Below are 13,595 nucleotides of genomic sequence, written 5' to 3' on the forward strand. Positions count from 1 at the left end.
TTAGAAAAGGTCAAACTCAACTAACTAATCCAACATTAGTGACAAAACTTACCAAAATGATGACATACCCAGTCAATAAAGAAACCATTATTATAATTCAGTTTTAACAGATCCTTCCAGATAGAGCAGCCAAATTCCTTTTAACACAAGATAAACAACACACCCATTGCTGCATCGAAGATGAAAATCAATAGATCACAGCTACACAGATCAGATTCTACTTAAGCTAAGTTTTCTGCTTGCTCCCTTCACCCCTCCCCCTTTTTGGAGGGGAAAATTGCTAATGGTGATTTAGCATTTCACATTTACAATACAAGCTTCAAAGTTAAGACACGTAGAAAGCATTAGTACCCAGACTGATGTTACATTTTCAGTCCAAATGCATATCTAAAATGACTGGGGATTCATGTTCATATACTGCAGCGTGAGTGCTTCCTTAGGAGCTACACAATGAGAGAATGTCAAAACAAATAGGATTCTTTTAGAAAGCATTGGAAGATAAAGTTCTATTATGAGTTGAACAAAGTGTTAGCTTGGATGAAAGTTCTAAAGATTATACCACCCGTGAACTACTTACCAGATAATTCACTGTACATCTTCACACAGCAAAGCTGTGAATTCAGGTGCACAGGTCAATAGTTTTGTGATTTCCTGCACACCAATAGAATCTTTAGTTTCTTGGTATATATCACAGCCCAGCTCCGCATCAAGTTCTAATGAATACATGTACACACAAAATTGCACAGCACATGATAATTTATCACATGGCACCAAATTATAAAAATAGACTACAGAGAACTGGAGGTAGGAGAGGAGACAGCTAGAGCATCGCCTTGATCTTGACAAAAACAGTAGTGCACAGTATAACCCAATTATGCCACATAATTTGACAAGTGCAACCAATTTACAGATGAGCACTCACTAAAAGAAACATATCTTTATCTACTTGAACAGTCAAGACATCCTGAAGGCAATTGTTTCTGGAAACTTAAAATACACAATCAAACCGTCGAGATTTCCCACCATCTTTTCTCGTAATACTGGAAAAACTGGACTATAAATCACAACTGCCTGAAATTCATCCATCCTATTTTTTGGGAAAAGCAGAGGCATAAAAGTACAACATTTGCATGAAATGTTATGGGACCCAATTCAAAATTAAATGGCCAACATATTTCTCAACAATGAAGCTATAATTCACCCATTTTTTTAAAAACGCAGCTGGAAGTGAGCCTTTAATTTTTTGCTTATCTAAGTTCAGAACAAGGAGCTACAACAGTTCCATTTTTCACATCCGGTATCAGCAGTATGTACTGCCAGGTTAGAAATACCAGACCCATATGTAGACTGAAGCTCTGTCCCAACAGATCTTAAACCTTCGGAGCAAAGTTGCTGATTTGCACCAAATTCCAGGCTGTGTAGCACTGTGGACTCTTGGGCCCCAAGTTTCAACATGATTTGCTCCTGATTTTTAGGAGCAACTGGTGGAGAACGGAGTATCTTAGAAATCGCAATTCTCCACATTTAAGTTTTCTGCAGTTCTAGTCAGTTAGAACAGTTTCACTTTTGAACAGAGTTTTTTTTCAAAAGGGGGCGTGTCCAGCCACTGACGCCGGATTTGAAAGTTTCCAGAGTGAAAACGTACCCCAAACTAACTTAGAATGGAGCAAGTGAAGATTTTTGTAGGCCTGAAAAAACCTTGTCTACACATTAAAAAATCAGGCGTCCGGAACGAGGTCGGTGGGGGGGAGGGGAAGGGAAGTCATTACATTCTACAATAAATTCTTAGTTATACTTATACAAATATTATACAAATAATTCCAACCTGAATAAAAATTTATAAGCAAAGAAAAGATTAAATAAACCATGTTCCTACCTGTGTGAACGTGCTTCAGGCAGGGAGAAGGCTGCAGGAAGCCTCACACGTTGAGGCAGCCGTTCCCGACGCCATTGGGGGGAGGGGGGAGGCAGTAAGGGCCCGACCGACCGCAGCGGGGGGCAGCCGTTCCCGATGGCGGGGGGGGGGGGGGGGGGGGGGGGAAAAGAGGCCTCCCTGCCGTCGGTCAGGCCAGTCGGGAAACGGCTGCCTCAACTTCTGAGGCTTCCTGCAGTCTTCTCACTGCTGCAAGAAGCCTCAGTGCTGATCATGGAAGGGCAATGTGGTTTTATTAAGAAATGTTAAAAATTGAACAGCTACAAAGAACTACAAAAATGGCCAAATGCCAATGTTTCCTTCACACTGCGTGTGCGCGAACGCTCCAACACGCACGCGCAGGGTTGCCGGCACGAAAAAAACTCATTTAAATGGTACCCGCCCCCTCCTACTTACAAAATCGGCGCGAGTGGTAGGCTCCGCCCCCTGGGCACTGCGCCAAGCTGACATCGAGCTGCAAAGTGCTCGAGAATAGCGCGTTTTTTTTCAGGCGCCGTTTGCGGCGCGAAAAATGGGCGCCCAGCTCGGAGGGGCGCCTGTTTTGCCGCGTGTGGAAACTTGGGGCCATAGGGCCCAAGTTTCAGCCTCAGTTGCTCCTGATTTTTTGGAGCAACTGGTTTAGAACAGAGTATCTTAGAAATTCAAATTCTCGGCATTTAGTTTGCTCCAGTTCTAGTCAGTTAGAACAGTTTCACTTTAAAAGGGGGCATGTCCGGCCACTTACGCCTGTTTTCAAAGTTTCGGCAGTGAAAACTTACTCCAAACTAACTTAGAATGGAGTAAGTGAAGATTTTTGTACGCTCGAAAGAACCTTGTCTACACTTTAGAAAATCAGGCGTAGGTTACAAATCAGGCGTAGGGAATGGTGAGGGGGGGGGGGGGTGTTTAAAGGGAAGTTTTACAAATAAAGAGCCATCATCAATAATAAATGATAAAAACATCAATAAATCAAATAAATCAATCAAAAAAAATTAATAAGAAATAATTTTTTTTTAAATCAATAAAACAAAACATTTTCTACTTACCGACTGCAGCACCGGGAGCCCTCCAACAGCGTGCTAGGATGCCCCCTCCACAGTGTGTCTCTGTCAGTGTCGGTGTTTCTGACAGCGAGGAGAAGGGGAAAGGGGGGGGGGGGAAGGAGGAGAAGGGGAAGGGGGGGGGGGGAGGAGAAGGGGATGGGGGGGGGAGGAGAAGGGGGAGGGAGGCTGAACGGGCCGGGCCCGACTGGGCCCCAAGACTTCAGGCAGGGCCCGTCCCCAGCACCAGATTTACAGGTAGGTGGCGTTAGGATGGGTCGCGGGTCAGGGTCGTGGAGGAGGGAGTGCGGGTCGGTTCGGTTCAGGTCAGGGGGGAGCGCGGGTCGGGTCCGATCTGGGGGCGGGGGGAAGCAGGAGTTGGGCGTGGGAGGCAGCCTTATGCACGTAGTCCCAGTGAGGCCATTCGGCCAGGGCTAGGGGCTGCGTGCTTCGGGCCCCTCCCACAGAGTTTTGGGCGCCTGGAGCTACTGCACATGCGCGGCCACTGTAGCGCGCATGTGCAGAGGTCCCGGCACGGTTTTCAGCGCAGGGACTTGGCTCCGCCCCCTACAGCTCGTGCTGTGCCGCGCCCGGCTGCAGAGGACCAGCAGGGAGCCGGAGAATCTGTAAGTTTTTTTAGGCGCACTTTGTGGCGTGAAAAACGGGCGTCCAGGTCGGGGCTGTGCCATTCTAGGCGCGGCCCGAAACTTGGGCCCATAGCAACTGGCATCGGAGGCAAAACAGGCAAAAAAACAATTTGTACAGGACTCCTAGTGTTGGTAGAGAGAATTTTCATTCTAGTCTGGGCTGGATTTGAACTCTCATGTCCCAGAATACTCAGTAAGCAAACCCAGTACAACACAAAGTCTCCAGAGATGCACTGTTCACAATACAGAAAAGGGCTCTGTCATTGGAAGGTTGCCTGATGAGGCAGGCCAGCTGAGAACTGGCAAAACACACCAAGTGAGGCAAACAGAATTCAACCACCATCCAAGCTGACATTCAAACTCAGATCTTCTAAATAGGGAGTCAAATGCACTGGGAACTGTTTTTTTTCTTGGAATTTGCCACAGGGACAGCAAATCAGTTTTCAATTTGCTGGGAGGTAGTGTCAGCCTTGTGCATTCACTTTTGTTTATAGGAAAAAACAAGTCCTTCAAACAGATATAAATTACATAGAAAAAGCACAGGGGTAGAGTTTTTGCTTTGGGCCCAATTCGCAATCTGGGCTTAAATTGCACTATTTTCCAAAGTGAAGCTACAGTTCAAGTTTCCACCCAACTCATTTGCATAATCACAAACATAAAATCTTCCATGAACCAGTGCAATAGAACATAATTGTTTTTTTTCTTGCATTAAAAACATATGCATTCATGTATTTAAATGGTAATCTGATGCAGCTTTGTTAATATAGGTTGAACCTCCCTTATCTTGGACTCCCTTATCCAGCATCACCCCTCGTCCAGGACTATTCCCGGCTGGTGGGTGGCGCATGCGCAGAACGCGACCATCAAAATCCTACTCACCAATATAATCTTTCTCCTCAATCGGCTGCCTCCTCCTCGTCGCTCTGCTGGAACTCCAGCAGCCACAGTCCTCGATCCAGCTGCTCCTCCCCACAGCGCTCTTCGAGGCCCACTGACTCTTTGAGGCCCCCTGCGCACTGATTGGCTGGACGGACTGTCAGTCAGCCAGCCAATCAGTGCACACACATACTTACCCCAGCAACAGCACTTAAAAGCGCAGTCCACCCAAACACGTGACCACCCCTCATCCGGCAAAATCCCTCGTTCGGGACAGGCCAGGTCCCAAGGGTGCCGGATAAGGGAGGTTCAACCTGTACAGTGGATCATGGGTTTATCGCAAAAAATAAGCGTTTTAATAAGAGCATCTAGTCTACCACCTGTGAGTAACCTGATTTTAAAGGACTGAAAATTATTTATTTTTTTTAAACATACTGAACCATTTACTAGGTTCATTGGTGTACACTAGTCAATTTCTTAGTAAATGGAATATTTAATATTTAAAATCTTTTAAAACATGCCTACCACTGCCTGTGCACCGAAAAAACAAATCTTAATTTGAAGAGCCTCCTTGAACGGTCACATACAGCAGGAACTTGCCATGCTCATTATTGCGATCTGGAGTCATGGTCAGTTTTGGGGGTGGAGCCGACGTCCAGCATAATATTTTTTAAACAAGCATTGAAGATCACAGAAACTCGAGTTACAATCAACGTAACTTGCATTTAAAATTCCCCATCTTTTACAGGGCCGATTGCAGGCAAAATTCTAGGCCACGGTCTCCAACTCCTTGCACAGAACAACTATGCCACGCTTTATACAATTATAGGTGGTGTTAAGAGAACTGTGAAACAGATTAATCAATTTTCCCAGCAGCCACCGAAAGGAAATTGCTTGAAAACAAACTTAATGTTGATCTGGACAAGTGCTGATGTCAAGCCCTGAATTACAGCTACTGGAGTTTGCAGCTATTTTGAGGAGGGGTCAATTTTTCCCTCATTAGTTTTATTTTGGGTATTTATACACCACAATAGAAAATTAAGGCAATTAAAACCAGCACCATTGCCGACAGAAGTAACCACAGCTCAGTAAACTGTCCACTTGGTAGCTCCTGATCTCAGCAAGGCGGTCAAGGGGAGGCGCGGTACTTTAAAAAAATGTGTTCACATCATGTGGGCGTCACTGCCAAGGCTCCATACATAAAGGAGAAAAACCAACAGGTCTGCAAACCAGTGGAGAATGTTTGCATGTAGCGCGTGATTACTGAATGAGAGGGGTGAGACTGAGAACACTAATCAGTTGTCCATCCTCCAGTCTAAGAATACAGGCTTTCAATTTTGATTAGGGGAGGGAGAAAAACAAACTTCAAAAAAGATAAAAATTCTACAGTTAAAGACATCGAAGAGGAACATTGGCATCAGTGATAATAGCATTTAGCAAAATAATATGGATATTCACAAAAAGGTAAAGGACAGCACTTTTGTAATTCTTCAATAAAACTGAGAAACACGCGTTAAAATTTGTGGTTAATATTTATGTGACCCGATGGTCAATATTACCATTTGCCCAAGGCAGTGTGAATTAACTTTCCAAGAACTACTGGTGTTCATTTGCCTAAATAGGTATGGTGATAGGAAGTTGAATCACATCCTGGTCAGACTTAGTGCGGCATAAAAATGAGGAATTATGGCAACCAAGCCACAGTAGAAATTCACATGCTCGTGAATCACTTAACTGGACAACTATCTGTGGCTGTTTTTAAAAAGGCGTAAAATCCAGATATGCAGAGTTAAGAAGCAAGCAGTTAATGGGGATGCAATGCAAGGTAAAAATATTTTAATGCTTCCTAATACACTGTGCACTGCAGTGGGAGAGGGATGATTTACAGCAGTAGCTGCCCATTTAGCAAGTTCCAATTTCTGCACTGTTCAGAGATGGACAGGAAACTGTGAAATTCTTACCCACACTTATCTAGACAACTGGATGTCCAGGCTGCTGCCCTGGCCCTGCACCAAGAGGGTCAGTCTGAACTGCTTCAAGAGCTGAATATGAACCATGTTAGCCTGGGTACTGTCCCCGGTTGCTGCATAGATTATGCTATAGCTCTACTAATCCAAGGTGGCTTATACAAAATTTGAACCACCAAGGATAGGACAATATCGATTACAAGATACCTTAAGAATACAGCACCATTTTTATCCATTATCCAGTTTGTTTTTTCCTTATAGCAACACTGAATATTTTCTGTACCTGGATCTATGTGAAAAAAAATACTGGAAAGAGTATTTCAAGATACACAAGGATCTAGGATCCTTATGGAAACTCCAAATACTGCCTTATGGTGATAATTACACACGACTTTGGTAGCAGACATTGGAATCATGGAATCCCTCTGCCAAGCCCATAAGAGTGACTGCTTGTGCTTAGGTCCCCGGTAAATGAGCTGTCAAACAAGACAAAGCAGAAGTACATAGGTTAAAACATATAATAAAATGTATTTACACTTAATGTACAGAAGCAAATCTATTAAGCAAATCACAACATTCCATCTCAAATGCACTTAAAAACTCATTTCAGGCTTTGGTAATGGGAAACCCCAATTTAAAAGGGTCAACATTTACCTGCAGTACAGGTTATATCTCTCGGCAGCACAGTGATTGGTAATGCTGATTAAATGCCTTTCACATAACATTAGGTACAAAGGTCACCAATAGTACTGTGTTTTGGCAATCAGAGTTAATATCCCATCCCAGTATGAAAACACTGGGTCTGAGATTATACCAAATCTGGAGTTGTTTTTCAACTTCTTCCTTTAAGGTAAATCTAATAGTAAAAATCATTGTTTCTGAACAGGAAACATTGCCTTTAATGTGGGCCTGGGATTGCAGCAAATGATTCACCTCCTCCAAGCAGTTCAAGGAGTAACCTAACTCAACTACCCATCACCCTTTGCCCTCTCCCCAAGTGATTAGGTGCCTAGAGTTCCCTTTTTGAGCTTCACAATCTCTCAAGCCATAGCTTCTGGCAGGCCCCATTGGCAACCTGCTCTTGATACTTCCTCCCCACCAGCGACCACCTGCCTCATCCCAGTCCCATTCGCTTTTGGTGCTCATTCTGACCTCATTCAGTCTTCTTGTGTTCAGCTATCACTCAGTACTTCTCCCTCACGTGCCTCAGCCCATCTGGTCGAGCAACTCCCCTGTCTGAGCCCCAGTTTATCCTGCCCGTCCGGACTTCCAACCGGTTGTGTTGCCTCAGCCTCCCCCAATTATAGTGCCCAAGGGAAAATTAGAACATAAGAATTAGGAACAGGAGTAGGCCATCTAGCCCCTCAAGCCTGCTCTGCCATTCAAAAAGATCATGGCTGATCTGGTCGTGGACTCAGCTCCACTTACCCGCCCGCTCCCCATAACCCTTAATTCCCTTATTGGTTAAAAATCTGTGTGATTTGAATATATTCAATGAGCTAGCCTCAACTGCTTCCTTGGGCAGAGAATTCCACAGATTCACAACCCTCTGGGAGAAGAAATTTCTTCTCAACTCAGTTTTAAATTGGCTCCCCCGTATTTTGAGGCTGTGCCCTCTAGTTCTAGTCTCCCCGACCAGTGAAAACAACCTCTGCCTCTATCTTGTCTATCCCTTTCATGATTTTAAATGTTTCTATAAGATCACCCCTCATCCTTCTGAACTCCAACGAGTAAAGACCCAGTCTACTCAATCTATCATCATAAGGTAACCCCCTCATCTCCGGAATCAGCCTAGTGAATCGTCTCTGTACCCCCTCCAAGGCTAGTATACCCTTCCTTAAATAAGGTGACCAAAACTGCACGCAGTACTCCAGGTGCGGTCTCACCAATACCCTGTACAGTTGCAGCAGGACTTCCCTGCTTTTGCACTCCATCTCTCTCGTAATGAAGGCCAACATTCCATTCGCCTTCCTGATTACCTGCTGCACCTGCAAACTAACTTTTTGGGATTCAAAAAGAGTTTCATGCACAAGGACCCCCAGGTCACTCTGCACCGCAGCATGTTGTAATTTCTTCCCATTCAAATAATATTCCCTTTTACTGTTTTTTTTTCCCCCAAGGTGGATGACCTCACATTTTCCAACATTGTATCCCATCTGCCAAACCTTAGCCCATTCGCTTAACCTATCTAAATCTCTTTGCAGCCTCTCTGTGTCCTCTACACAACCCGCTTTCCCACTAATCTTTGTGTCATCTGCAAATTTTGTTACACTACACTCTGTCCCCTCTTCCAGGTCATCTATGTATATTGTAAACAGTTGTGGTGCCAGCACCGATCCCTGTGGCACATCACTAACCACCGATTTCCAACCCGAAAGGGACCCATTTATCCCGACTCTCTGCTTTCTGTTCGCCAGCCAATTCTCTATCCATGCTAATACATTTCCTCTGACTCCGCGTACCTTTATCTTCTGCAGTAACCTTTTGTGTGGCACCTTATCGAATGCCTTTTGGAAATCTAAATACACCACATCGATCAGTACACCTCTATCCACCATGCTCATTATATCCTCAAAGAATTCCAGTAAATTCGTTAAACATGATTTCCCCTTCATGAATCCATGTTGCGTCTGCTTGATTGCACTATTCCTGTCTAGATGTCCCGCTATTTTTTCCTTAATGATAGTTTCAAGCATTTTCCCCACTACAGATGTTAAACTAACCGGCCTATAGTTACCTGCCTTTTGTCTGCCCCTTTTTTTTTTTAAAAACAGAGGCGTTACAGTAGCTGCTTTCCAATCCGATGGAACCTCCCCAGAGTCCAGAGAATTTTGGTAGATTATAACGAATGCATCTGCTATAACTTCCGACATTTCTTTTAATACCCTGGGATGCATTTCATCAGGACCAGGGGACTTGTCTACCTTGAGTCCCATGAGCCTGTCCAGCACTACCTCCCTAGTGATAGTAATTGTCTCAAGTCCCTCCCTTCCCACATTCCCGTGACCAGCAATTTTTGGCATGGTTTTTGTGTCTTCCACTGTGAAGACCGAAGCAAAATAATTGTTTTCGGTCTCAGCCATTTCCACATTTCCCATTATTAAATCCCCCTTCTCATCTTCTAAGGGACCAACATTTACTTTAGTCACTCTCTTCAGTTTTATATATCGGTAAAAGCTTTTACTATCTGTTTTTATGTTTTGCGCAAGTTTACTTTCATAATCTATCTTTCCTTTCTTTATTGCTTTCTTAGTCATTCTTTGCTGTCGTTTAAAATTTTCCCAATCTTCTAGTTTCCCACTAACTTTGGCCACCTTATACGCATTAGTTTTTAATTTGATACTCTCCTTTATTTCCTTGGTTATCCACGGCTGATTATCCCTTCTCTTTCACTGGAATATATTTTTGTTGAGCACTATGAAAGAGCTCCTTAAAAGTCCTCCACTGTTCCTCAATTGTGCCACCGTTTAGTCTGTGTTCCCAGTCTACTTTAGCCAACTCTGCCCTCATCCCACTGTAGTCCCCTTTGTTTAAGCATAGTACGCTCGTTTGAGACACTACTTCCTCACCCTCAATCTGTATTACAAATTCAACCATACTGTGATCACTCATTCCGAGAGGATCTTTTACCAGTAGATCGTTTATTATTCCTGTCTCATTACACAGGACTAGATTTAAGATGGCTTGCTCCCTTGTAGGTTCTGTAATATACTGTTCTAAGAAACAATCCCGTATGCATTCTATGAATTCCTCCTCAAGGCTACCCAGTGTGATTTGATTTGACCAATTGATATGTAGGTTAAAATCCCCCATGATTACTGCCGTTCCTTTTTCACATGCCTCCATTATTCCCTTGATTATTGTCCGCCCCACCGTGAAGTTATTATTTGGGGGCCTATAAACTATGCCACCAGTGACTTTTTCCCCTTACTATCTCTAATCTCCACCCACAATGATTCAACATTTTGATCATTAGAGCCAATATCATCTCTCACAACTGCCTTGATATCATCATTTATTAACAGAGCTATCCCACCTCCTTTCCCTTCTTGTCTATCCTTCCGAATTGTCAGATACCCCGGTATGTTTAATTCCCAGTCTTGGCCACCCTGCAACCACGTAATGATTTGTGCCGTCAACTCATTTACTTTATTTCGAATGCTGCGTGCGTTTAGGTAGAGTGTTTTAATACTAATTTTTAAACCATGATTTTTAGTTTTGACCCCTCCTGCAGCCCCTTTATATTCATACATATTGTCCCTTCCTATCACCTTGTGGTTTACACTTACCCCAGTGCTACTCTGCTCTGTTGCCTCCTGCCTTTTGCATTCTTTCTTGGGGTCCTGTTCATCTGCACACTCACCCACTCTAACTAGCTGAGAGCCCTCTCCTGGGTTCCGAATACTCCTCGCCTTGAGACACCGAGCTTTCAGGCTTGCCTTTTTATTACACTTTGACCCTTTAGAATTTTGATGGACAGTGGCCCTTTTTGTTTTTTGCCTTGGGTTTCTCTGCCCTCCACTTTTACTCATCTCCTTTCTGTCTTTTGCTTCTGTCTCCATTTTGTTTCCTTCTGACTCCCTGCATTGGTTCCCATCCCCCTGCCATATTAGTTTAACTCCTCCCTAACAGCACGAGCAAACACTCCCCGTAGGACATTGGTTCCAGTCCTGCCAAGTACTGGAAGTGGCAATTTATTTGTGAACATACAAATAGAGACTCTCACGAGCCATCCTCCAACAATCAGAATGTAATTCTCTTAGAATAGAACAATATCTTGCCTTATAGTTTCACAGCACAGAGGTGAGCTAAACCATCCAAATCTGACCAGTATCCAGTCAGAACCAAGGAAACACAAAACGCAGGATTTTCTTTACTTCTTAATTTCTTTGCAAAAAAGAAATTTAATTGTCAGAAATCTCAGCATCCTACAACAATAAAATGGGTAAACATATTTTGCAGTCAAACCCACCATATGCAACTTCTCCACAAATCAGCCAGTCAACTAACAGCTAGAAATCCCATTCCTATCCCATATCATGCCACAACAAAGGTTCTGTACTTATTTTTTAAAAATTCAAACACATTAGATGGCTCAAAATTGAAGGAAACACAGTTACGTCGTACATACTGCTCACCAAGACCACTAAATGAAATGTACTGCTCGCAAATGAATAAAAGTATTAAAATTAAGCTTTTTGCTCTAATTTCACAACGAGACTTTATTCCTTCCTCACAAAATAATACTTCCATTTTTCTTACCCATCTTAAAATAAAATCCAAATTAGTGACGTGGATCCCTTTCAAATTTGTCATTTAATCTTGAGTAACTGCTAGAGGCAATTTGACTAAAAGTTCACATACTGCCAACAATACATGTTAGTTCTGTACTACAGTTGGTATTACCCACAAGTCAAAATGAACAGTTAAGGGTCACGACTGCTCACTGGTAACCGTTTTGGAGTAAACCCTGCAACTTTGTTAACACTCTCCATTCAAAATATTGATTATAATAGAGCTCTACCCTGAGCAAAACAGCAAATTATGTAATATCCTTTTTGTACAATTTAGTTCCTCTTTCTTATCCCTGTCTTCAGCAAATCTTCAATTATTTTTTATAGGAAGGACAGTTTTGCTGACTTAAATACAATAAGCATAGGTACCTGCACATAATTAATAAGTCAATCAGATTCACAAAAATACATACAAGCAGGATAGTTTCACTGACCCAAGGAACATTTTATTTTACTGGTATGGTCCTGTATGACTTAACTGATAATATTACTAGTCTGAGGTTGACAACATAGCAAGTGTCGTGTGGTGGGGGCCAGAGAAAGACAAAAGTGATACAACCACTTACTTACATCTCCGCAACAATGCCGATCTCTGCCCCACCTTCCCACCACCCCACCCCCACACTGCTTGTACCAGCGGGCTTGATTACTCCAATGGCCCTCACTGGCCATCACCCACTCTCCATAAACTACAAATATTTGACGTGTTCTGCATTTTTCCTTCACTTGCGTTCTTGACGGACACATTTTTCCCTCCTGCCCCTACTTTGTAATTACACAAAGTATCTATTAACACCAAGGCTTTAACTAAAATGACACACATGGAAATAAGAATGATGAACTGGTTACATCAAATTCTTATGCTAGATATATTACAGGTACTTGGGTTCGGTGTCAATGGTCACTCCTGTTAACAGATTTCCTGTCCTCTACAAACTGTAGTGTGCCATTATCTGCCCAACAGCTAGGTAAACGTAGTGAGTCCCCAGGATTGAACAGTCACTGTATTTCAGTTTACTGGAATTTATCACATACCACCAAGTGACCTCTTCCTTCAGTAGGCAGAAAAGTATACATTCTATCAGACTGTAGCTTGGGCTGCAAACTAAATGTATTTAACATTAAACAGGTAAGTTAACAGTGCTCAGTACAAACAGGATACTTACAGTAATTATAATCTTTAGTGATCTTCTTGAACTGTCAAAATAACAAGGTACTTCTTGTACTAACAGTGGTATATATCAATGACTTGGACTTGAATGTTGGGGGTATGATTAAGAAGTTTGCAGATGACACTAAAACAGGCTGTGTGGTTGATAATGAAGGAAGGTGCGGATTACAGGAAGATATCAATGTACTGGTCAGAACAGTGGCAAATGGAATTCAATCTGGATAAGTGTGAGGTAATGCATTTGGGGAGGTCTAACATTGCAAGGGAATACACTTTAATTGGTAGGACGCTGAAGTGTAGAGGAACAAAGGGACCTTGGAGTGCAGGTCCACAAATCCCTGAAGGTTACAGGCCAGGTAGATACGGCGGTTAAGAAGGCATATGGAATACTTGCATTTTATTAGTCAAGGCATGGAATAAGGAAAAGGAGGTTATGCTTGAACTGTATAAAACACTAGTTAGGCTGCAGCTGGAGTACTGTGTGCAGTTCTGGTCACCACATTACAGGAAAGATGTGATTGCACCAGAAAGGATGCAGAGGAGATTTACAAGAATGCTGCCTGGATTGGAGAATTTTGGCTATAAGGAAAGATTGGAGATGCTGGGTCTGTTTTCTTTGAAATAGAGGAGGCTGAGAGGAGATTTTATACTCCTCAGAGTGAATAGGAAGGACCTGTTTCCAGAGGGG

The 13,595-nt window shown here is 43.0% G+C and overlaps 1 protein-coding gene across 10 annotated transcripts in view; it reads right to left on the minus strand.

Moving 5' to 3' along the window:
• Positions 1-13,595, minus strand: part of LOC139263125 (protein numb homolog) — a 228,782-nt gene that overhangs the window by 148,369 nt on the left and 66,818 nt on the right. For 4 of the 10 annotated variants that reach the window (XM_070878711.1, XM_070878703.1, XM_070878702.1 and 1 more), the window contains exon 1: positions 578-712. The exons of 5 other annotated variants lie outside the window; for them this stretch is intronic. In XM_070878711.1, coding sequence (XP_070734812.1) covers positions 578-596 — 19 coding nt within the window. In that variant the 5' untranslated portion in view covers positions 597-712. Of the gene's footprint in view, positions 1-577; positions 714-13,595 lie in introns of those variants that run through there. One more of the 10 variants, XM_070878709.1, reaches the window with a different exon arrangement.

The sequence above is a fragment of the Pristiophorus japonicus genome, chromosome 4, assembly GCF_044704955.1.
Source record: "Pristiophorus japonicus isolate sPriJap1 chromosome 4, sPriJap1.hap1, whole genome shotgun sequence".
In the NCBI taxonomy this organism is placed as follows: Eukaryota; Metazoa; Chordata; class Chondrichthyes; family Pristiophoridae; genus Pristiophorus; species Pristiophorus japonicus.